The sequence below is a fragment of the Microcaecilia unicolor genome, chromosome 13, assembly GCF_901765095.1.
Source record: "Microcaecilia unicolor chromosome 13, aMicUni1.1, whole genome shotgun sequence".
Taxonomy (NCBI): Eukaryota; Metazoa; Chordata; class Amphibia; order Gymnophiona; family Siphonopidae; genus Microcaecilia; species Microcaecilia unicolor.
Genome location: NC_044043.1, coordinates 49335613 through 49360713, shown reverse-complemented (window position 1 = coordinate 49360713; position 25101 = coordinate 49335613). Strand labels below are relative to the sequence as shown.

The 25101-nt window shown below is 40.2% G+C and overlaps 1 protein-coding gene across 1 annotated transcript in view; it reads left to right on the top strand.

Annotated features, from left to right (window-relative positions):
* Positions 1 to 7918: 7918 nt before the first annotated feature.
* LOC115482380 overlaps positions 7919 to 25101 on the top strand; it is a 133677-nt gene continuing 116494 nt past the window's right edge. The window contains exons 1-3 of the mRNA XM_030222127.1: positions 7919 to 7945; positions 21502 to 21648; positions 24651 to 24765. Coding sequence (XP_030077987.1) covers positions 7919 to 7945; positions 21502 to 21648; positions 24651 to 24765 — 289 coding nt within the window. The remainder of the gene's footprint in view (positions 7946 to 21501; positions 21649 to 24650; positions 24766 to 25101) is intronic.

Genomic DNA, 25101 nt, shown 5'->3' with positions numbered 1-25101 from the left:
CTCCAAAACCTTTTGTAATAAATGCCACTTGATTAAAGTCCCACTGTCGAGCACCTTTACTTGTTCTTATTTTCTGTGTCTGTAGGTTATGTCAATGCTCGATTTGGTTGTAAATCTGTATTTATTAAAGACTAGCCGTTCAGCCCGTGTAAACGGGCTTGTTTTGGAATGGGGGGGTTCCGAGGCCCCCCCCTGAGGACGCCGCTGCTCCGCCCCCCCCCCCCCCCGGCCCGAGCACTGTCTGTTATTGAACTTATATCGCACCACACAGATGCAGCAGGCACATCAGCAAAGCTGCCATCGGGACGGCCTTCCTTCTCTGCCTGTGTCCCGCCCTCGTGTGACGTAACGCGGTCAGGGCGGGACACAGGCAGAGAAGGAAGGCCGTCCCGACGGCAGCTTTGCTGATGTGCCTGCTGCGTCTGCATGGTGCGATGTAAGTTCAATAAGAAAGACAGTGCTTGGGCCGGGTGGAGGGGCAGCTGTGGCGGCGACTCCGGGTGGGGGGAGCGGTAGCAGTGACCTTGGGGGGGGGGGAGGGCGGAGCAGTTGAGAGTACGTCTTCGGCATGCGCAGTAGAAACTTCCCGCTCTGTCCCACCCCCCCTCATCATGTATTGATGCAGGGGCGGGGCAGAGAGGGAAGTCTCTACTGCGCATTTGCGAGTGAGTACAACACTCGCCTTTTATATGTTTGATTGGATAATTGATGCTCAATTTGATTTAGTTAAAATCTCTGAAACTTGACTACATGCAAAAAATGATCCTACTATTCTCGATGTATGTCCACCCAGTTATTCCGTTCTTCATTTCCTTAGAGCTAAAAAAGGGGAGGTGGTTTAGCTATGATATATAAATCTTTGAGGTAAAAACGATCTCTGAATTCCAGAGTTTAATTACACGATCAGTGAAGAAATATTTTCTCTGATTTGTTTTAAATTTACTACTTAATAGCTTCATTGCATACCGCCTAGGCCTAGTATTGCTGTCTTCTCCAAGCTGATGAGCCCTAGCCGCTTTAGTCTTTCCTCACAGGAAAGTCGTCCCATCCTCTTTATCATTTTTGTCACCCTTCTCTGTACATTTTCTAATTCCACTATATTGAGATATATAATATATTATAGTGTTTAAGATAATCAGTAAGCTAAGCTGTAACTAGTCCCTCTAATAATGTTACCAAAAATAAAAATTTTTCACTAAGGGTGCATCTGGGGGACGGAGAGTGGATACTTCTGTGCTAATCAGTCAGCGAATCTGCATTCCAATGTGCTAAATGATTAACATGTGATTAGTGCATGCGCCCTTACCGCCTTCAAAATGGGTGGTAGTAAGGGCTCCCATGCTAATGGCAACATTAGCGCAAAAGAATCACAAAAGAGAGGGTAAAACAGCATACAAATACGTACAGAAACAAAAAAGAAGAAACACTGGGCCTTCAGGACTGAGATAATTGATGTCCTTTTTATTATGAAAATGACCCGACACGGGCCGTGTTTCGGTGTACAAACGCCTGCCTCAGGGGTCAAAGAGTCCTAGTTATGATTTCCATAAAACTTTGGGTTTGACCAAACAGTCAGGATGTAGTGCCTCTAACTTAGGTAGAGTCTGCTCACTCAGAAAAACGCTGTCGATTTCTGTCCTAAAATGGCCTTGTGGGAAAGACCCAAGTAAGGACACACTAAGGCCATTTTTTTTAGTGCTCCTTTGTAAAAGGACCCCAAAAGAGCACAATTTCATCACTCTCCATATAACTTTAAGCTGAAATGCTTCAAGCTCACCCAACTGTAAATGGATAACTTTGGTCTTATAGCAATTTATAAAGCCAAAGTTGTTCACAGAAATTCCCCAGAGGTGTTTTTATATAGCAGACCCTTTGATTTCAATATCCAATCCACACCAGATTTTTGGTACAATTTGAGGGGTCCACGGGCATTATGACAGGACTATATTTTTGAGAGGGGGGGGGGATGCACATAAGCTTGAATGAGTTTCAGAACATAGGCTTTATTAGTTCTGCATTAAACTTATTGTTACACATTTTAACACCCTGCACAATAAATATCACTAAAATGCTACTGCAAATTTAATATTTATTCCAAGATTGAGACAGAATATAAGATGACCAAGCTAAAGCAATCTGGGCAGAAGTCACTGAGACTTGAGAAAAGAAATGCAATGGAGGAAAACCTTAATCCTGGTTTAATAAAAAACAAAACAAAACATGGAAACCAAAACAGCGGAGATGTAACTATGGGTCCAAAGTAGAAATCCTTTATTAATTGACCTGACACAGCTGTGTTTCGGCGATATGCCTGTGCTTACGTCTCTGTTTATAGCCACCTCCACTTTTTTGGTTTCCTTGTATATTCTGTGGAGATTTCTCTATGTTGTTAATAAACACAAAATCTCCTTAATATGTTCTGAAGTTGGTTGTTGTTACATTACTGTGTTTCACTGCCCGGGCATAGCCAACATGGCAGTGAATTGTAATAACGGCAGATTATCCGGGCAGAGTCCAAATCTGCTTGCATCACATCTCAGCACACAGACAACCCCTGATTCTATAAATCTGCACGAACAATTGTACACTCACCAGGCAATTCAATAAATGGCACCTAAACATGGGTGTCAAAAAATTCAACGCTAAGCACTATTCTATGAAGGGCACGTGCCATAGAATAGTGTTTAGCACGGATCCCACACCTAATCTTTGGGCACCAGACTTATGCCTGCTGAAACCTGGTGTAAAGGCCAGCACCCAAGTTATGAGTGATTAGGTAGTATACTGCAATTCTGCATGCAAATTTTTGGAATGCCCCCCGATATGCCTGTGGCCATACCCCCCTTTTGAGATACACACCATGGGCGTTAGGTGGCGTGCCTTATAGAATAGAGTGCATAAATTTTAATGAGCCAATTAACATTAATAATTGGCTGTTAGCACCCAATTAATTTGATGGTTCAGAGCTCAGTATCCAATTTATTTGCACACACATCTTGGAAACGTGCCCAAAGTTGGGCAGAGGTTAGCAAGCACAAATTATAGAATAGTGTCAACTGTGTGTGTAACTTAATATTATTAGCTGCTAATTTCTAAGTCAATTATTGGCTCTAATTGGTACTACTTGACACTAATTAGCAGTTACATGTTTAACTTGCCTTTGTGCAACCACAAGGGGGCGTGGACCTGGGAGGGATATGGGTAAGTCGGGGCAATACCTAGCACTTATGGGAGTAGGTTATAGAGTACTAGCAGTTAGTATGAGAATTTACACCAGCCTTTGAGCTTACTATGCATGATCATGCCTAAAGTTAGGCATGTAACCAGACTTACATAATTGCTAATATAGAATTTGTGCTTAGCAAGCAGCATTAATATAAGAATAGCCATCCTGGGTCAGACCAATGATCCATCCAGCCCGGTATCCTGTTTCCAACTGTGGCCAATCCAGTCACAAAATCTGGCAGAAACCCAAATAGCAGCAACATTGTATGCTATAAATCCTGCAACTAACTTTAGGAGACCTTTTGAGATTTACCCTCCAAGAAGGCTAAGATGTGTTCTAGTTAATCATACTGCACCTGAAGACAACTGGATTCTCTACAGGCTGTGATACGTTGCATAGAGCAAAAAGAAGAATTATCCAGTGTTTAGTATATAGATCTGAAGGGACTTGTGTGATCTCAAAAGTAACAAGTATCACAGACTGCATAGAATTAAGTTGTCACACTAGCTGAAAATAAATTTTAAAAAACAACACCAAGGCAAAAAATTAAAGAACAAAGTTCATAGAAGCCACAAAAAATATTTTTAAATGTTCATGCCACTAACCAAGCCCCTACTCTTTGGTGAAAGTGATGATTATTTTGTTATAGTTTTTATTCAGTTTCAATAACACTAGCCAACAACATAATAATTTCAAATTATTTCTCTTAAAGAATCAGACCTAGGAGTGAAGCAAGATTACCAGCTGACTCCAGATCTGCCTGACAAGTTGATTCTGTCCTGAGTTTACTCCATTGTAAGCAGAGACTTCTATTGAGATTTTCTTAGAAAAAGCAATAGGGAGACCAGAATCAAGGCTCCCCTGCATGTACTTGCGTAGATATTAGCGCGATGTTTCAGCCAAATTTGGAGCTAGGTGACAATCGAAGGATAGAATGACTTGGGTAATGGGGATTTTTCTGCCACGCTCTTGACCTGAAAACGTTTTATTTTTTTATCATTTATTTATAATTTTCATTTTACAAGGGTCACTTGCAAACAGTAATACAGAGATGACTGTACATTAATACAATAGTAGAAGAAAACAATCTCAACTAGATAAAAACTTTTTAAACTTGCTTTCTTTTTTTCTCTGCAGCTGGAGTGGAAGGTCCTAACATGATCTCTCTTTCTCCTTTTTTAGGGTTCGTTTTTGACTACCTTGACATTACTTACAGAATAATGGATGATTTCATTCTGGGAAAAGATACTGTAAGTAAAAGAATTCCAAGTGATTACCTTTCATGGTGAGGCCGATGTTTCATGGTCCCAGCCATCAGTTCTCAGAGCTTCCATCGCAGGCGACACAAAACAATTAACCCCAACCAGTTACCCTCCTCCTCTACTATGCTACGCGCCTGTCCCAATTAGCCCAGCCCGATCCCGTCAGCCGCCTGCCCCAACAATTCCACCTTCCTCCTGTTTCTCTCACCCCTGCACGTCACCCTCACCCTCCAGCATTAGTTTCCTGTCATCTCCTGTATGGTAGGGTTAAAGGGCGAAGAGCTGCTTTTCCACCACCAACCCAAAGCCAGGAAACCAATTATCTTCCGGTGTAGGGGAGTGGACCTTAGCACTAAGGAGGAGAGGCAAAAGGGGCGGGAGAGGAGGAAGATTCTGATTGGGCAAAGACCGCACTTTTAAACATGTTTGTGCGGAGGGGAAGGACTTCTGCGCTCCTCATTCACGAGCCCAAGTGTCTCGCCCAATGATATTGAAGAAAGTAGGAGACGGGATGACGTCAACAAGTTGAAGCCAATTTGGTTAATCGTTGTTTTCCATGCCCCCGCGCGCAGCCAGTGACAGTCATCAGCTACTAAAACAAAGGAAGCAAAACTATGAGCTACTGCTACTGCTTCCTCGTTGTCGTTCTTTATTGTTGGTAGCAATTTTATTTAATCTCACTTACGTTTTCAAACATGCCGGTTTGTGCAGCATATGGATGTACACAGAGGAAGTATAATAACATAACTTTAGGGGCTAGTTATAAAGGCTCCCTAACGTGTTGTATTCGTGCAGACGTTTTTTTTCCCTCCTGGTCAAAGGTCACTAAAACAGACATCACGTATGAGAATCAGGTGCTCAACATTTACAGTTTTTATTTGCTTACTAATGACATTTATATCTCACATTAAACATGAATTAGGAGCATTTAAAATCTTTTTTTCCCTCCTGTGTCTAGATCAAAAGAGAAAGATGGTTTGTGGCAACTTGCTCCTTGCAGTGGTATATTATACAAATGCACTTAATATTGTTTATTACTACTATTTATAAGAGACACATCAAATAATGTATATAGATGTGTCCTGGGAATAATGATGGCTAAGGGAAAGCAGCAGTAGAAGAATTGGAGCTGAAGGGCATTTCGTGGAGGAGTAGCCTAGTGGTTAGTGCTGAGGACTCTGATCCTGGGGTACTGGGTTCAATTCCCACTGCAGCTCCTTGTGACTCTGGGCAAGTTACTTCACCTTCCATTGCCCCAGGTACAAATAAGTACCTGTATATACTATGTAAACCACTTTGAATGTATTTATTTATTTATTATCTCATTTGTACCCAACAGTGTCAGGCTCAATGTGGCTTACAGCGCACCACAGAGGCAGATGCCAATGCAGTAAAATGAAGCTAATACAGCAGAAAAACCTACACAAGAGATAATGGGGAGGAAGAGGAAGGGACGGAAGGAGTAGGGAAACCAGGAGAGAGGTGGGAAGGGGAATGTGTCCAAAATTGTCTCTAGATGGATGCACATCCAACAGTGGAGACACATGCAGAGACCGTGGGATAAGCGTTTCCAAATTACATGGTCTTTAGTGATTTCCTGAAGGCTAGGTGGTTGGTGATGGTTTTTATGGTTTTTGGCAAAGAGTTCCAAAGCTGAGTGCTAATGAAGGAGAAGGATGTAGCATACGTGGATTTGTACTTTATGCCGTTGCAGTTTGGATAATGAAGGTTTAGATATGAACGGGAGAGTCTAAATGTATTCCTGGGAGGTAGGATGATGAGATCAATCATGTAGCCAGGAACTTTGCCATATATTATTTTCTGAACTAGAGAACAGATTTTAAAGGTGATTCGATCTTTGACAGGAAGCCAATGCAGTTTCTCTCGGAGGGGTGCAGCACTTTCAAATTTTGACTTTCCATAAATTAATCTGGCCGCTGTATTTTGGGCCATCTGCAGTTTCTTAATTAGTAGCTCTTTACATCCAGCGTAAACTCCGTTACAATAATCCAGATGACAGAACAACAGACTGTATGAGGTTACTAAAGACCTCTCTTGGGAAAAAAAGATTTTATACAAAAACCACAGAAAGGCGGTATATCAAGTCCCATTCCCTTTCCCCCTTTCCAAATGGTGATGTATAGCTTGATGGGATATCCTTGTTGTAAGACTAGAGTAAATCATTTCTTAACTTCTTGTTTAAAATTAACCAAGGAAGAACAAATCTGGTGGAGGGGAAATTATAGCATGAGTTCAGCAAACAAAATCTAGCCTTCAAACTATTAGCTGTTTGATATTCAGCAGAAGTTAACCAAGTTGATTTCAAGCTTCCTAATATGATTTGATAACAGTATTTTCTCAGTTTACCCAAATACGAACACAATTATAATGTTAATTATACGACCGTGCCTGCCTCTGAAGGTAGTTAGGCTAACCCAGTGGTTCCCAAACCTGGTCCTAGAGGCACCCCAGGCAGTCAGGTTTTCAGGATATCCACAATGAATATTCATGAGAGAGATTTGCATGCAGTGGTGGCAGTGCACGTAAATATCTCATGGATTTTTGTTGTGGATATCCTGAAAACCTGACTGCCTGGGGTACCTCCAGGACCAGGTTTGGGATTCACTTGGCTAACCCATTCATTCAGTAGTAGCCACAGTCCACAATTTGGTAATTGTCACATGTTCTTAGCTTAGGTTTCCATCAAAGCCCTTTCTTTGATAACATTGGATTTCTGCTATTCGACGTAAAGATTTTGTCCCTTCACATACTGCAGTTTTGTTCTCAAAGCACTTCAGGGAAGAGGACTTTGACAGAAGCAGCACATTACTTGTTCATTTGAGTGAAAGTGCTGTGCCAAGCATATCTGATGCTTTTCCATCTTATCTTTGAACAGTCAAAAAGACCCAGAAACCTCCAAAATTATAATCATTTAATACACAACCCAAACCAAATCCTGACAAAGAAATTAACTTTCCACTTCCTGAACCTGGCACTACAGAGACAGTTGTGTTAAATAATCCAGATACATCCCGATCATCTTATACACCACCCATACCAAATCCTGATAACAAAATACACTTGCCACTTTCTGAACCTAATGGACACTTTATAACCTTTCCTCTCCTCAACCCCCATTGTACCTGATACACAGGCACCTATATTCGACCACAATATCACCTTGTATCTGTCTCTTACCAGACTTGGCGAATGCCATTATTCAACCACACTATCACCTTGTATTTGTTTCTCTACCGGACTAGGCGAAAGCCTTTGTGGTACTATGTAAGCCACATTGAGCCTGCAAATAGGTGGGAAAATGTGGGATACAAATGCAACAAATAAATAAATAAACCTGCCACTACAGAGACAGCTCTGTTGAATAATTCAGATACACCATGAAAGCAAGCTTTAAAACGGAAACTTGAACATGCACAAACAGAATTTTGTTCAGCATGTAAGAAAATTAAATTACTTCTACAGGCCAAAGTTTTGTACTGCTTTGGGTTCTACTAATCTGTACATCTGTTTATTTTGGCAGGTGGAAGCAGGTGGGCTTATAGGGAGGGAGGGAGGGGGGGGAAGGGTTCTTGGGGTATGTTCTCTGTAAAAGTTTATATTGTGCTATGTTGGATGGTTCATTGTTTTTTCTTGTTCTGTATGAAGCTTATCAATCAACATATTTTGCTTTTAATAGAGATGATTAAAACATACAAAAATAAGTTTTGGATGTTACTGAATTCTGTTATTCTGTCTCACTGTATTTCCACAGTTTTGGCACAGTATAAACCATCACAAGAACAAAATATAAGAAAACAAATGGACTGCATTTGGGGCTTATAGCCCATTTAGTTTCAACAAATATGAGATATGTATGAAACAAAATATTTATTTGTATTATTTTGACTTATAAAATCACTTGTCCCTGAAACATGCTCAAACAATGGAATAATCCATTTGTGTATGTAAAATGAAAATTTCTACAAAAGAGATGAGGTGAACATGTGATTCCATGTTTACTTCCATTTAATTTCAGTCTATCCATCTTTATAACACCAGGCTTCCCAAGGCAGATTACAACAATAGTTAAGATGAACCCATCAGGAAACAGGAGAGATGCCAACTTACCCAGTTCCAGGCTGGAGATATTGGGCCAGTCCTAGATTTCTAACCATTTCATTGTGCATTATGGAACTTGCAGCACTGATTTCAATGGGCAGGATCAGGCACCACAAATCCCACACTGCTTTAGAATGGAAGTTCAAAACCAGGACTGGCCCAAAATCTCCAGCCTAGAACTGGATATCCTCACTGAAATGTGGCCCTCTGTATTGTATAGAATAGGTTAGAAAATTAGCAGAAAACACAGAGTTTATAAATGCTGTTTCTACCAGCTACAATAATTTTTAAGCTGATATTCCATTTTTATTTCATATTTATATCTAGATATGGGAAGCTTGCAAATAAATTAAAAAGCTGTCAAATAAGTAAAAAAAAAAATCTTTCGTTCTCCACCTTTTAAGGTACTGCCAATCCAACTGGAACAGCTTTTGACTTTTTACAGATGGCCCACACGTAGGTAGTCCCTTATTTCTAATCATCTTTAGCTATTGTTTTGGGAGAACTAAAACGACGTCAAGCTCCGCCTACTGCTTGGAAGCTCCGCCTACTGGCTTCAGCCCGTATAATGAACTAGATAGGAACACCCCGTCTCCTGTTTTCTTCAACCTCCTTGGTCTCGCCCAGCCTCGCCCTGACGTGTTCGTAGGGTTGCTATAGGAACGCGACCACGCGTCACTTGACCTAGAACAGTACTGGGATAAGCGGCAGTCTCCTAATGCAGTTCTTGGAACCGCGGCGGTGGCGGATAGGACCCAAAGCCAAGGCTGGTGTGATTAATACGAGAGGACTTGGTAAAGTGTCACTGCCCGGTTGAGAGCCTGAGAAGAGCCCGCGGCAGAAGGGACACATATCCTGCAGTATTTGGGTGTGTTGCTGGTGCCCTGGGGTAAAGTGCTAGTGTCCGAGCAGGGAGAGAAGCTAGCATCGCTTCACTGTCTGCTCCCCCCCCCCCCCCCCCCAACACAGCCTTCGTATGTCAAGTAACTTGAGCTGTCAACCCAGCACAAATCCGTTCTTCAAAACTGACATAATACTAAAGCAGCAAAGTTAGTACTGAAAATTAAAACTACTCACAAAATCATTTAGATTCGATTTTTCAATGTAATTCCTTTTCTTTCTTTCTTTCCCACCCCCCCCCCCCCAAGCATCTCCTCCTGCTTGTCTCTAAATCTACTGCTTCCTGAAGGGCTTGCTATGCGATCTTTTAATTTGATGTGGGCATAGGGAAAGAGTGAAGAGACTGAAGACAGAAAAAAGTGATAAAAGTAGAATAATAAAGTGGAAGATACAAAGCATTTGGCTTATGACCATAATAAACGGTTTCTACTCCTTATTCCCTAAGAAAGTGTGGTATTAAAGAAAGAAAATTAGGGTGTAAGAGAAGGGAAATGTTTGCCTCAATATGCCCCATGAAAAGAACAGCAATGCTAGTAGCAAAGTGACTAGTGCAATAGCACATTTTAATGTTAATGCAAGCATTCAGCATGTTAATGGTAATCACAAGCAGTTAATGTGCACTAATAGAGCTATTATGTTTGTAAATTAACTTGTGCGTTAACAAAACATCTATGCTATTGAGGTAATGAGTGCAAAAGTATGCACTGTTAGAACAGTGAAATAGAGGATGTGTTAAAATGCACAAAATATAACAAATGCAAAAACTTAACTACATCTCATGGAAGAAACCAAATGATAAAAGAATAATCATTTGGGTTTCATATTGAGTGTGCATTACCACATTAACCAGTGTGTTTTACTGTCTTTGGTGACATGCCTATTTACTTTCCATCAACATTAGCCATTAATTAGCATAAAAATCACATTTACATGCATTAACAGCTGATGCTAATATAGTTCAGCATATTAACATGTTAGTACATTAATAGCTATTTTAAATCTTGACAAATTAATAATAAATATGCTGTGCTTACACTTTATATGATTGATGAATTTCTTGTTGCTTCCTCAGTATCTAAAATTATTATACAGTGCAGATCCCAAGGACTTTTAAGACTAAATGGATAATCCTAGAGTATCATCAAGATGTCATCACAAAGGGTCACATGGAAGCCAGCAATTTTTCAATATGTCTTGGTTAGATTCCAGTCTAAAGGAAACATTATTACCTGGGAAACCATGGCATAAGGTAAATAAATAGTGCTTAAATCTTCCTTTAAAGATGGTTTTAACTTCTAGCAAGATAATTAAACCATCATCTGGCTGATGCAAAACGTAGGAGCTCATTTACTAAAGTATAGTAGGATTTGCACGTTAACAGCAAAAATTAATGTGCTATAAATGGAAAACCTATGCAGTAAATGCAGGGTGTGCCCTATATCTGCCCTGCATTTACTGCACAGGACCAACTGTTAATGCATAGATACTGCATTATATGCCTGGGCCAATAGTGTGGGTTATCAGCCCGGGCATGTAATTGTGGTGCGCATACGTAAACTTTCTTCAGTATAGATACCTGCGGTTGTGCCACGCATTCCTGGGCAATGTTCTTTCTAAGCTGGGTGGGAGTCCTTCACCAACAGCCCTTGTGTGTGTGTGGGGGGGGGGGGGAAAGGGCTGTTTCACTATCACATTTTCAATAGTGAGGGACAGACAAACACTGCAAGACTCCAGGAAACCTGCCTGACGCTAGTGGCTAAAAACACAATATTAAAGCACCACCTCCCACTGGTAGCAATCAGTTCTCCTGATCCCCCAACCCCTGATCAGAAGTTCTGAAACCCCTCTGATCACAGGTTCCAAGTCCTCTCAATCTCCAGTCAGAAGTCCTGATTGCAAGTTCCAAAGCCTCCACCACCTGATTACATCCCCCACCCCCAATCACAAGTTCCAAACTCTCCTACCAAGCCCCTCTCATTAAGTACCATCCCTCCCATCAGTTCTGATCTCAACCTTTCCTCCCACAAGTATCAACACCCCAGATTACACCCTCCCCATCTCAGACAGCCTGAAAATCCTCAGCGTTACAATGGCCCGCAACTTAACACTAGAGAGCCAAGTGAAATCCACAACAAAGAAAATGTTCCACTCCATGTGGAAACTCAAATGTGTGAAACAATTCTTCCCGAGGGGAACATTTTGCAACCTGATGCAATGAATGGTACAAAGCCACGTCGACTACTGCAATGGAATCTATGCGGGATGCAAAGAACAAACCTTTAAAAAAAAACTTCAGACCGCTGAAAACACGGCACCTAGGCTTATATTTGGAAAAAAGCGATACGAAAGTGCAAAACCCCTCCACGAAAAACTACACTGGCTCCCAATCAAAGAACGCATTGCTTTCAAAATCTGCACCCTGGTTCACAAAATTATCTACGGTGAAGCCCCGGGATACATGACAGACTTGATCGACCTACCAACTAGAAACACACCCGAATCAACACGAACATATCTGAATCTGCACTACCCAAGCTGCAAAGGACTTAAATACACATCCAGTTTTTCCTACATAAGCACACAACTGTGGAACGCATTACCAAAAGCCTTGAAAATCACATACGACCACCTAAACTTCCGGAAAACCCTAAAAACTAACCTGTTTAAAAAGGCATACCCTACCAATCCAACTTAAATGCCTGATCTCTGCAACACAACAAAACTAAACTATGGAATGGACATAACATAATTCTTCCGCTGTGCGATTCCCTAATGTGGCTATGCCACATGAACTTTATCTTACCACAACATCACTTTGTATTTGTTCACACCAGAGTCAGCAAACGCCTCTCCGATACTATGTAAGCCACATTGAGCCTACAAATAGGTGGGAAAAAGTGGGATACAAATGTAACAAATAAAAAAAATTAAAAAAAAAAAATATATATATATGTCTTAGATTTTATTATTCAATCCAGCTAACATAAAGAGAACATATCACAGAACAGTGATATTGTTAATAGTGTACATATTGTTTTTAATTATTGTATACCGCCTTGAGTGAATTCCTTAAAAAAGGCGGTAAATAAGTCCAAATCAATAACTAACTAACTAACTAAATAATGGCCTGCTTATGCTGTATGGGTAGTAATGTGGTATATAGATGACTGATACAATTGCAGTTTAGAATTTCTCCACTTGATGGCATCAACATATTTGTAACGTAGCTACTGTACTTACAACCACAGAGAATAATTGCTGAATTCGGATGCAAGTCTGACACCTCAAGTGAAGTCCAAAGAAACAGCACTTTTTTTTTATAGCATCCTAGCAGGGAGGTATTCTAGACAGAGATCTGTTGTTTTAGGCATCACTTTCTAATGGCAAGAGCAAGAATCACATTGTTCAGAACCTGGGCACAGTCTGTGGATCGGGATTCCCCAGCAACAAGACAGGATCATTTGTTAATACCAATGATGAACCTTCCACCAGCACAATGCTCTCAACAAATTATAGTTGTGGCTAGACGAAATGTTAATTGTGTAACTGACCAGACTAGTGATCTTCATTATTTTCAAACAAAATCTTCACTGTAAGAGCCAAGATCATTGCTAGATAAAGCGATTGGTGCTCTGGACAAAAGAGGGGAAGAAAAGGATTTGATGTACTGCCTTTTTGTGGCTACAATCAAAGTGGTTTACATATTATATACAGGTGCTTATTTTGTACTTGGGGCAATGGAGTCACAAGGAGCTGTAGTGCCAATTTAACCCAGTTCCTGTGGATTTTAGGCTGCTGAGCTAACCATTAGGCTACTCCTCTACTTCAAGTCAAAGAGAAGGTTCTCATTTAATGATTCAGCCAATCCGGCTGCTCAGGTGCATTTTGAGTGAATACACATAATTAATACAGAGATGCCAAACATAGTAAATGATGGCAGATATAGACCTGCACAGTGTCCATCCAGTCTGCCTAACAAGATAAACTCATTTTACATGCATAGGCGCCCGGTATAAGAGGCTGCCACAAGTTCTCAACAAACAGCAGCAGGATCAGCGTTTCTCATTCTCCGTCTTTATTCTCCTCCTCTTCCAGACCAGTCCTCTCTCTTCTTTGCAGCGCTGCCTGCGCCCCACGGTTTCTCCTCTTTCCCTCGCCCGCGCAATGTCACAGTCACTTCAGCCTTCAGGGCTGGGCTGCTGGCATGATCGAGTCCTGCTGAGCGCTCCCGCCTTAATCGCTACCAGTAGCGGTACTGTAGCGAATCGCGATCGTCAATTCCATTAGCACTGTATTCTCGTCATCTGCTTCAGCGCTTCTGCCAGTCAGTCTTCCCTACGAGGGCTCCCGTCATTGATGCAACTTCCTGTTCCACAAAGGCGGGAACACGCGGGCGGGACCAGTCACCAAGTAGGGAAGACTGGCTAAGAGTGGCTGTCTGAGGTGTTCCTTCCCAGAGTAGATGGGGGTCCACGACGGTAGACCTACTCAAATTCATAAAAAAGGAAATTGTGGCACGCACGTTGGATTTCAGGAGAGGTAGGTGCTGACTCTGGGGCAGGTTTTAAGTCAAAATAACTTAATACATAAAAAAGGTATCATCTTATTTTCTTTTCCATGTTTTATTTTGTTTGATTTCTATTGATAACCTTAAGAGTGGACTAACACGGCTACCACACTCCTCTACTTAAGTCAAAATAAAAAATATTTTGTTTCATGCAGATCTCAGCCCATTTAGTTATGTTTAAACAAAAGAGATTCTTTTGTTTAAACATAACTAAATGGACTATAGCTATAAGCCCCTAATGCAGTCCATTGATTTTCTTATATTTTGTTTGTGATGACTTACAGTATACTTTGCCAAAATTGAAATGTGAAAAATCTTATCTATCTCTATCTGGTCGTTAATAAAAGGAGCTCATTGTGAATACTATCCACCCAGTGTGTCTGTCTGAGCTTGAATACTAGTGTTCCCAGACCTAAATTGTGGCACGCTGCACGTTGGATTTCAGGAGAGGTGCTGACTCTGAGGTAGGTTTTATATTATAAGTCAAAATAAAAAAATAAATATTTTGTTTCATGCAGATCTCTTTTGTTTAAACATAACTAAATGGGCTTATTATAAGCCCCTAATGCTGTCCATTGGTTTTCTTATATTTTGTTTGTTATGACTTATACTATGCCAAAATTGAAATTTGAAAACTCTTATCTCTATCTGGTTGTTAATAAAAGGAGCTAATTGTGAATACTATCTACCCTAAAAGGATGTTTTGTGGCTGTACTTGAGAATTGTGATATGATCCCTTGTTTCATATTGTTGACGGTCTGTGATGTTGTCCGTATGGGTGGTATATTGGTGTATTAGGGTCTGCCCAGTGTAATATTTATGGTACAGTAAGGTTCTGAGTCTTGTGCATAGTGTTTTGCAGTTGAGGGATTGTTGGCCTTACTGAGGTGACAAACATCAACACTTTAATTTAATTTTAGTTTGTCATAACACCAGACATGGTTTGGTTTTAGAATATTTTGGAGGATCTGGTGTTGAATTGTTCCATAGATGTGTTTGTGGTTTAGTGTTGGTTAAGTGCTTGAAATAATTGAGTTTAAAATATGATATGTCATTTATTATATATAAATCCATTTTTACATGCACAAGGAAGCATTACTTGTCAATAACCAGCAGCCCTTCCTTGGGACTCAGTCTCTTCTCCACCATGACAAATTTATATACTGAATATACTGCAAGAAAACTTTCATTTGCTAACCTTCAATCTCACTAATTAGAGTGGTACTTGTAACTTTTCACATTTGGGATGGGACACCCTTTGCCCCCCCTAGAGTAGATATATGGTGATGCACAAGTATTCCCACTTCTGTTTAATATTTTCGTAAGTCCTTTGGCTACTTTGCTTCAAAATTCGCATATCCAGGTTTTTTTTTTAATCTATGCTGATGATATTCTCCTCATCTTTCCTACCTCACCAGTTTCTCCTGATATCAGTTCTCTACAATCTTGTCTTCACTAGGTGTCCATTTGGCTTTCTACCTAGAAACTGATTCTTACTCCCTCTAAAACAACAGCTTGCTGGATTACAGGATCTCACTTTAAACCTTTATTCACTCCTCTACTGTTTGATCTACCAATCACTACTGTTGACTTCTTCTGTTATCTGGGAGTGATATTCGATTCCTGGCTGACATTTGAAGAACAGGTTTCTTGGGTTACCAGATGCCTCTGGTCCATTCACAATTTTCTGGACTTCTCTGCATACATTTCTTATTTCTCATTTGGATTACTGAAACGTAGTTTATTGTGGTATACCTAAATATCTTCTTTGCAGTTTACAGACCCTTCAAAATATAGCTGTTCGTTTCCTCTGCAATGCCCAAAAAGGAGATCATATCTCCCCTGTGGTTTTCCTCAGGTTACATTGACTTCCTGTTAATTACTGTATTTGGTTTAAAGTCCTTTGCTTGACTCATAAAGTGCTTCATGTAGGAATCCCTCTATATCTCTCCTCTGTGAATCCCTTACACGCCAAATCGGACTTTCCGTTCATTCGATGCTCACCATTTAGTTCTTCCCTCAGCGAAAAAAAAAAAGCTCATTACGAGTCTACCCAAGGTTCTACCTTCTTTTTTGTTGCCCTAAAACTATGGAATGACTTACCCCGAATAGTCCGTTCACAGCTTTCGTTTCCAAAATTCAAAACCCTATTGAAGCTCCATTTTTTTCAATTGGCGTTTGGGGGTACGGGTTTGGTTGTTCGTTGAGATGGAGCAGAGGAATGATGCTATGTGTGTGCGTGTGCTTTTCTCTCTCTCTCTCTCTCTCTCTCTCTCTCTCTCTCTCTCTTTCTTTGTTTGTTTGAGAATGGTACATTGGATGTGACTGCGTTCTGTCCTATCAATAATTAGCATTCTTTTCCTAATTAACGTATTAATTTTATTGTAAACTGCTTTGTCCTGTTTTTACAGAAAAGGTGGTATCTCAAAACTTTTAATAAACGTAAACATATGGTGGGGGAGAGTGTATATTGGAGGAAAAGAGTCAGCGAGCCACATTTATGATCAGTTAGATTGTTTTTGGGTGCTCTTTTTGAATGAATGGCCAACTGTACTCCCCCTCATATTTAAACACCTCATAGTGTTGAATTCAAACATTTCCCATGGTGTTTATACATGGGTCTGTAGTTCTAGGTTGTACCTAGTACTGGCACTGAATATTTGGATATAAGGCAGCCACCTATGTGATATATGAATGTTTCAATCTCATGACTAGAAATCTTCTTGCATCTGTGCTTTATACCAGGCCTTTTTTTTAGGTGGAGAAAGGAGTTCAGCTCACTCCAAACCAGGGCTGAGGTCTGGCGATTACTTGTTTTTTATGGCTCTCTTTTCTTCCATATTCTGTCCCTCTCCCAGTCTAATTACCTCAAGCATTACTGTGAAAGTCCTCGGCCCGGCCCGTGGACAGCCCAGGGCTGCTTCCAGCATCCTGAATTTGCAGGCCCTAATTCCGGTTACTATGGGGTAGATTCAAGAAACTGCACAAAAAATTAGGGGTGAAAAATATGAGTTGTTAAGTGCCAATTCTATAACAGCAAGTGCACATGAAATTGCCATTATAGAATAGAGTATAAGTCGGCTTGTGTGCGCCTAACTTTAAGCGTGAGCACTTACGCCATATCAAAGGCTGGTGTAAATGGTTAAGCCTAAAGTAGGCAGTTGCATTCATAAGTGATAGTATTCTATAACTGCAAGACACACCCCTGATCCACCCTTGCACATGTCCTCTTTGCAATTCTGCACTATGGCATTTAGGCATTAAGTTTATAGAATAACCCCTAAGTGCAGCCATGCACATAACTACAAATTAATGCTAATTAGCACCAGTTAATGCTACTTAAGTGCTAGTGACCTGGCCAGGGGAATCATCATGAGGTTAAAGAGTATCGGGGAAAGCGGCGATCCCTGTGGTACTCCACACTCAGATGACCATGGGGATGATATGTTTGCAGATCCTTTGACTTGGTAAGATCTTGTAGTAATGAAGCTCTTTATCCAGTTAATGATATAACCACCAATACCTAGTTTGTCCAGAAGTTTAGTTAGGATGGCATGATCAACCATGTCAAAAGCGCTGGACAAGTCAAATTGTAGGAGAAGGATAAGATTACCAATTGCTATTATTGGTACTTAAGGCCAATTGGCACCTAATTTAACAATTACATTAGGTGCACAATGGGCACTATGCAATAACTTGCATGCCCAAGTAGCATGCAAGTCAGAAATTTGGTCACATAACTTTATAAAATCTGGTTCTAAGTGCTACTGATGCTCAACGATGGGGGCTCTTTCTCCTCTCCACACAAGGAGACCTTGGAAACTGAACCTGAGTATTTGTTATGGCAGCACTGCCACTAAGTCATGGGCCAGCCTTAATTCTGGACCATTTTGGACCAGATTATATATATGGTGCTGAAAAAAATCATCACCAATCCCCCCCCCCCCCCCCCCCACACTTAGCACTATTCTATAAACCTTGCCTAAAGTTAGGATTGGTTTATAGAATACTTGAAATTGTCTCAATAAAACTCCACAGCCCTACACCTAACCTGTATCTTATTTTACAGACCCCCTTGCTACTGGAACCACAACAACTCTACCTTCACGGACTTCATCTCCAACTCGTGCATTAATAACTCTAACGTAATCTTACTAGGAGACCTAAACCTACATTTAGAGGACTCCAAATCTGCCCATACCCAAGATTGTAGGGATCTTTTCGACCTATGCGACCTCATACTACCTCCATCACGACCCACTCACATTAAGGGTCACTAGCTAGATGTTATTTCTTACAAATTTTCCATGGACCAAAACTTCGTTATATCCGATATCGATTGGTCTCTGATACCCTGGTCTGACCATTACAAAGCTTTCCTAACCCTACAATGGCACAAAAAGGGCCAAACCAGACCACATGACCCCAATACGATTCTTACTAGAGGAAGGATTAATAATGACAATTTTTGGCACCACATCTACGCTAATAATTGGTCAACATATCCAAACATGGCCTTAACCCCTTCATCTACGCAGACGACGTCACCATATTTATCCCCTTTAAATCCAATCTATCTGAAATCTCCGATAAAATAAATACAGGCATGACCACCCTAACCTCTTGGGCTAACGCTTTCAAGATTAAATTAATTAAAGAGAAAACACAGTGCCTAGTCCTTTCTTCTCAATATTCTCCTCTCCTCCCAACTACTCTCATCACCCCAGACATTACACTCCCCATATCTGATAACCTAAAATCCTTGGAGTAACGATTGATAACCATTTATCATTCAGAAACCATGCCAAATCTATCACAAAAAAAATGTTTAACATGATGTGGATCCTGAAACGAGTGAAATCTTATCTTCCTTTGAACACCTTCCGGAACCTAGTGCAATCCACAGTACTTACATATGCTGACTACTGCAACAGTGTTTTTTTAGATTAAGACCTACTCTTGAGAAACTTCAGACTACCCAAAACAACTGCAGCCAGACTTATCTTTGGCAGGTCAAAATTTGATAGCACAACCCGCTTCGAAAGAGTTACATTGGCTCCCCATCAGCGAAAGAATTAGTTTCAAAATCTACACAATGATCCATAAGATAATATATAGAGAAGCCCCTACCTATGATGATGAGCCTTATTGACCTCCAAATAGAAATAGATTGAGTTCTTCTCGTACTTACCTTAATCTACACCTGCCCAACTGCAAAGGTATCAAATACAGATCCTCCTATGCATCAAATTTTCCTTCCTGGGCAGCCAGCTCTGGAACGCTCTACAAGAATCCATACGAGCAATCAATTGGCCATTTACCCGTCAGGAAAGTGTTGAAGACCCATCTCTTCAAGAAAAGCTTACCCTAATGACCCATCTTAACCTCCTTCTCCTTCTCCATCTACTGATCCCATATTTTTCCCTGTCCATTCCGTCCTAAGCATTCCATCCCCATCTTCATTTTATTTTACATACCCTATCCTTGTTTACCTCCATGTTCTACTTACATATCCTTCAACACCATTATTATTATGTTTTATCACTATTTGCAGTAATCTCCTCTAGACTTTGTAATTCTATTTACTTTTTACAATGTAAGCCGCATCGAGCCTACTATGTGTGGGAAGGCGCGGGGTACAAATGTAATAAATAAAATAAATAAATAAATATGTGTAGCACCCATCCCCGTGACTAAAAGTTAGACCTGACCATGTACACTAACTAAAATCTGGTGTAAATACCCACACCTAACTTAGGCATGGATCAGGCATATTCTGTAACAGTGCATGTAATTTTTAGGAATGCCCATGACCCACCCATTCCCCTCCCATGGCTATGACCCCTTTTGAGATCCATTCATTAGAATATATGCACACCACTTTATAGAATACGCTTAGAAAGTTGCATGTGTAATTTTTAATTAGTGACAATAATTGCTTGTTATTGACCAATTATCGGCGCCGATTGGCTTGTTAATTAAGTTGCGTGCAATTTGGCCATGCCAAATTGGCATGTTCAACTTTAGTCACCATATATAGAATCTGAGCCTTTATGTGTACAGTATTATGGGAATTTAATACAATCAACAAAAAGGGGAAGGAGTACAATAAGATGCAATATATTAAAAATATATATATTCAAAAAAAAGACTGTTGCTCAATGAATTGGAGAGGTACAGCCTAAATGATCATGAGTTCACTATTGGGTAAATGCAAAAAAAAGCATAAAAATTCCCAAAATATATAGGACCACAGCACAATCATCGAATATAGTCTCCCATAAAAAATCATTAATTATTATAAGTTTTAAGCTATCTATAAAGGATTTAAAAAAGCAGAAATTTCACAAGACATGAAGAAAAAGACTTAAATGAAGCCAAAATACTCTGTGATTAAGCAGCATAAACATCAATTCAAATTACAAAAAATTGAAAAGAACTGTCCTGAAGGAATAACAAAAAAAGATCTCTAATCATAAATGTGCACAATATTAAAATATTATGGAAATCAGGAGAACAGCCAATAAAGCCAGAATACTTATCTTGAGGGATGAAAGGGAGTAAGCAGCTGAAAAATTACACTGGCTCCCACTTAAGGAACGCATCACGTTCAAAATATGTTCACTAGTTCACAAAATTATCCATGGAGACGCACCAGCTTACATGCCTGACCTAATAGACCTACCACCTAGGAATGCCAAAAGATCATCCCGCACATTCCTTGATCTGCACTTCCCCAGTTGCAAAGGAATGAAATACAAACTAATGCATGCGTCAAACTTCACCTACTTGAGCACACAGTTATGGAACGCACTGCCGCGCAACTTGAAATCGATATACGAAATAATGAACATCCGCATACTACTGAAGACCCATCTCTTTGAAAGAGCATACCAAAAAGATCAACCCAAGTGAATATGCACAACTTGCCTATTTAATTTCAGAACTGTTTCCTAAAATCTGCTTGTATACTACTACTTTTCTTTTATCATCATGCTGACCAAGAACATGCAATACTAAATGTTTATTTACTAACATTCTTCCACTACTCATGATGTATTGTAAGCCACTTTGAGCCTGCAAAAAGGTGGGATACAAATGCAACAAATAAATAAATAAATTAAATCTTGATGGATGAAAGGGAGTATGCAGCTGGAATTCTTCAGCTCACAACTATAAAAGGTTCACTGTCGGCTCCCATCTCAAATATTAAATTGGTTTCCCAATAAATGATCATCCAAATGCACATTTTCTGACAAGGATCCTTGTTTCGCTACAAAGGCTTCTTCAGAGGAAACTCATTCAGCCAGACAGTGCTTGTAATCCATCAGGTCTTGGTTAAAATCTTGTAGGTTCAGCTTTCCTTATTTGATGCCATGAGAGTAAAGTGCTAAAGATCCTTCACTGACTTTTTTTTTCTTTTATAGGTATTAGATAAACTTGAAGTAGCTTTGGCTGCTAAGCTGAGAAACAGACTTCAAGATCCCAGAGAAAGACAAATGGTTTTCCAGCTCCTTGGACAGCACTTTGTTCAAAGATATTTTCGTGACTATCCTAATCAACCCAGCCTATTGGTAAGTCATCAGAAACAGTCTGAGATAAAGTAAGATAATGAGGAAATATGGATATTTTGCATGCCATGCAAGATTAAAATACATTGCTCCCTTTAGACTGTATGTCACAAATACACCTGCTAAACAATCCTGTTAGATATTTTTCTCATCACATGAAGCGATTTGGTGTGTAAGGACCTCTTTCAAGCATTAATACACAGTCTTGTGTACTGTACTCCATGTCCTTTCAGGCTTTAATCAATTTTATACATGACAGCAATACTTAGTTTTGTTTTATGTTAGCTGTATTCAATTATTTTGAATGTTGAATCTTTTTCATTTGCAACTTGAGTTCTCCGTTAATTTATTTCTCCTTCCTGCTTCTTATTTCAGTATTCATTCTGCTTGACTGTTTCGCTCCTTTTCCTTAGACTTTTTTGTTGCCTTTTCTCTCTTTTTGCTTTCTACTCTCTTCTCTATCCATATTCTCCATATTTTTTTGTATTTTGCTGGAGTTTCTGACATTTTCTGTAGCTCTAGCACTCCTTCTCATGAACATCTCACTTCCCCATTCTTCCTTTAACTCTCATTCTTGCCTTTCTCCTGCAGAGCAGCATGGCACATATGCTACCCTTGGTCGCATCCAGATTAGATTATTGTAACGTTGTCTATGCAGGTCTCCCAACTATTGCTCTTAAGAAACTACACACTGTCCAGAATACTGCTGTACACATCCTCTCTCACACCAGATGATATGATCTTGTCTCTCCCCTCCTAAAACAGCATCACTGGTTGCCTATTTCATCTTGAATCACCCATAAAATTGTAACTATTACCTTCAAGGCTCTTCAAGTAGGCTCTCCCGTCTAACATGATTACCCCCTACTGCCCTTCTAGGGTCTCTCAGTCCGCTTGTTACTCTCGTCTGTCTGTCCCTTCAGTTTTTTGTGCAACACTAGACCCTACCCAACATTCTGCCTTTTTTTGTCTCGCCCCCTTCGCTGTAGAACTCCCTCCCCACAGACTTGAGATTGGAGTTGTCGTACCCTCGCTTATGTATCCTGCTGAAGGCTCATTTATTCTCAGTAGCATTTAATGACCCCCTTTAGTTAATTTTCCCTGGTCTTTTTTTTTTCACTCTTGCAGGCGTATCTTGACAATTGTTTTGGCGGGTTTTCACTGACATGGCGTTGGTGGAGCAAAGGATACTACACACTCTTTTCATCTTCATGCCTAATAGTGAGATATTACTCACTGTAGAGTTTTGTCTTGTCTAGAAGTGGGACTATGTTTACTGTGTTGACTATACGGAAGACCTCTTATTGCTATCATTTAAGAGTTCTGCAATTCCAGTGACCCCTGATGCAGGTACTTGGTCGCTGAGACGTGGCCCGTGTCAGGTCTTCTCAATAAAGAACAATTCATTGTCCTTTTTCTGGAGATCAACGTGTGCTTCTTTTTATACTGACCTTTTGGTGTACTCTTTTACCCTCTTTTGATTGATTATGTATCTTGGCCTAACACATGCTTGTGCACTCAGCAACATTTTCTTGATCTTTGTCTATTTTTTCTCCTCTTTCCCCTGTCCTATTTTGTTATGTAGTTCCTTTCCATTTTTTTCCTCTTAGTGTTGTACACCACTTTGATTCTGTCCTGAAAAGGCAGTATATTAAATACCTTAATAAACATAAGTACCATAAGCACTATTCTGTAAGGGCATGTGTAAGTGCTATAGTGCACAATTGCAAGGGGAGCAATATATGTGGGTGTGGCACGGGCGGGACAGGAACGGGACTCCCAGGTACATGTGTAACTTGCAGAATGTTGTGAATTACTTGCCACATTTGGGCATCCACAGTTACACCAGATCTATGGCTGGTGTAACTGTGGGCGCTTAAATGTAAGGCACGCTGATGCCGGATTATGCTAAAATTTAACAGTGTCTGGGTGCCTAGTTGCTGTTTCTAGAATAAGCATTGGAACGCCTAAAAGGAGGCACACACTTATAAAATTGCAACCATAGTGCAATTTTCATTATGCTACTAAATGTAGGATTATCCCCCTAATTATATAAAAATAGCCAAAAATTGCTTGTGCAATAATTAGCACCAATAATTGGCTTTTTAACAAGCAATTTTTGGCACTAATTAGATTTAATTATCATTGATGCGTGTAAATTTAGGTGCAGTGTCAGTGCAAAACATTTACATGTGATCTTAAAAATGGGGTGCAGAAATGGGAGGGTCACAGGCATAACGGGGGCGTTCCTAAAATTAACACACATTGTTGTAGAATAACAGGGAAATGCACCTATTGTGGGCTCATACATTTGCACCACGTTTCAGTGGTTGCAAATGGCCACGTCTAAAGTTAGGCATGATTCCCGGGCATAAGCACTATTCTATAAACTGTGCCTAACTTTTAAGCATGGCTTACAGAATAGCGCTTTATCAGTGCCAATTTTGTGGCACCATGTATAGAATCTAGCCCTATAAGTCTTAAAAGTGCTGCCCATACCATTTGCCCCGGTTTGGCAAAATAAGCAGTGAAGATTGATGGTTCGGGGAAACACTTCAAACCGGGGTAAATGGACTGGCAGCACTGCTAAACTCCTGTAGAGCTGGCATTTTTCACAAGCTAAGTTGCCTGGTTTTCTATATACATAAGACTGGAAATGTAAAGAGTTATAACCAAAATTATTGATAACACGGAATGAAATGATCATAGATGGAGAACTTTTGCTAAAATGTTTTATAAAGGGGAGGTTTTTAAGACTAGTGATGAGGCTGCTCAGAAGTAAAGCAATTCTAAATGGGAGGATTGCTTGAATGACAACAAAAGTGATTAGTTTTCTGAGCTTCTGAAGTCTTTTTCCTCAGATCAATAGAAGAATATCTGGAGAAATAGAATACAGTAAGCTTCGACCTTGTGCCCTGTTATAGAATTGTCCCCCTAGCAGTCTGAAGCTGATATGTAACTGAAATCTATCTTTTTTCCCCTGCCCTAATCTCTTTACACCTAAGTCTTCACCAAACCTGAGTAGCATAGTTCGGAAGAAGGTGCAAGAGGACACATGGGTTTGGCTACAGGAGCAGCGCTCACAAGCAGCAATAAGTCTTCACTGTCAGCTGCAGTCAGGTGGGCTTTTAAAGACACCCCTTGTATGGAATATCTCCAGAACTGATGTCACTGATCAGATAAAACCAGGGCCTATCATGCAATATTTTCCCTTCTAGACTTACAGCTTTTTCCCTATAAATATAAAGCACATCAAAGGACTGAATTAACACCTGCATGACCTCCATGGACAGAAGTAAAGGTAAATAATGATTGTTGGGGTTCAGTGCTGTGGAGCGTATTGAATCCACCATTTCCTCTTCTGTCATGAACCTTGTGACCTCCCAGGAGAAAGATCTGAAGGTGAAACTGAAGCAGGATCTAGTCTGTTGCCTCTTCCTGTCTTTTGCTGATATC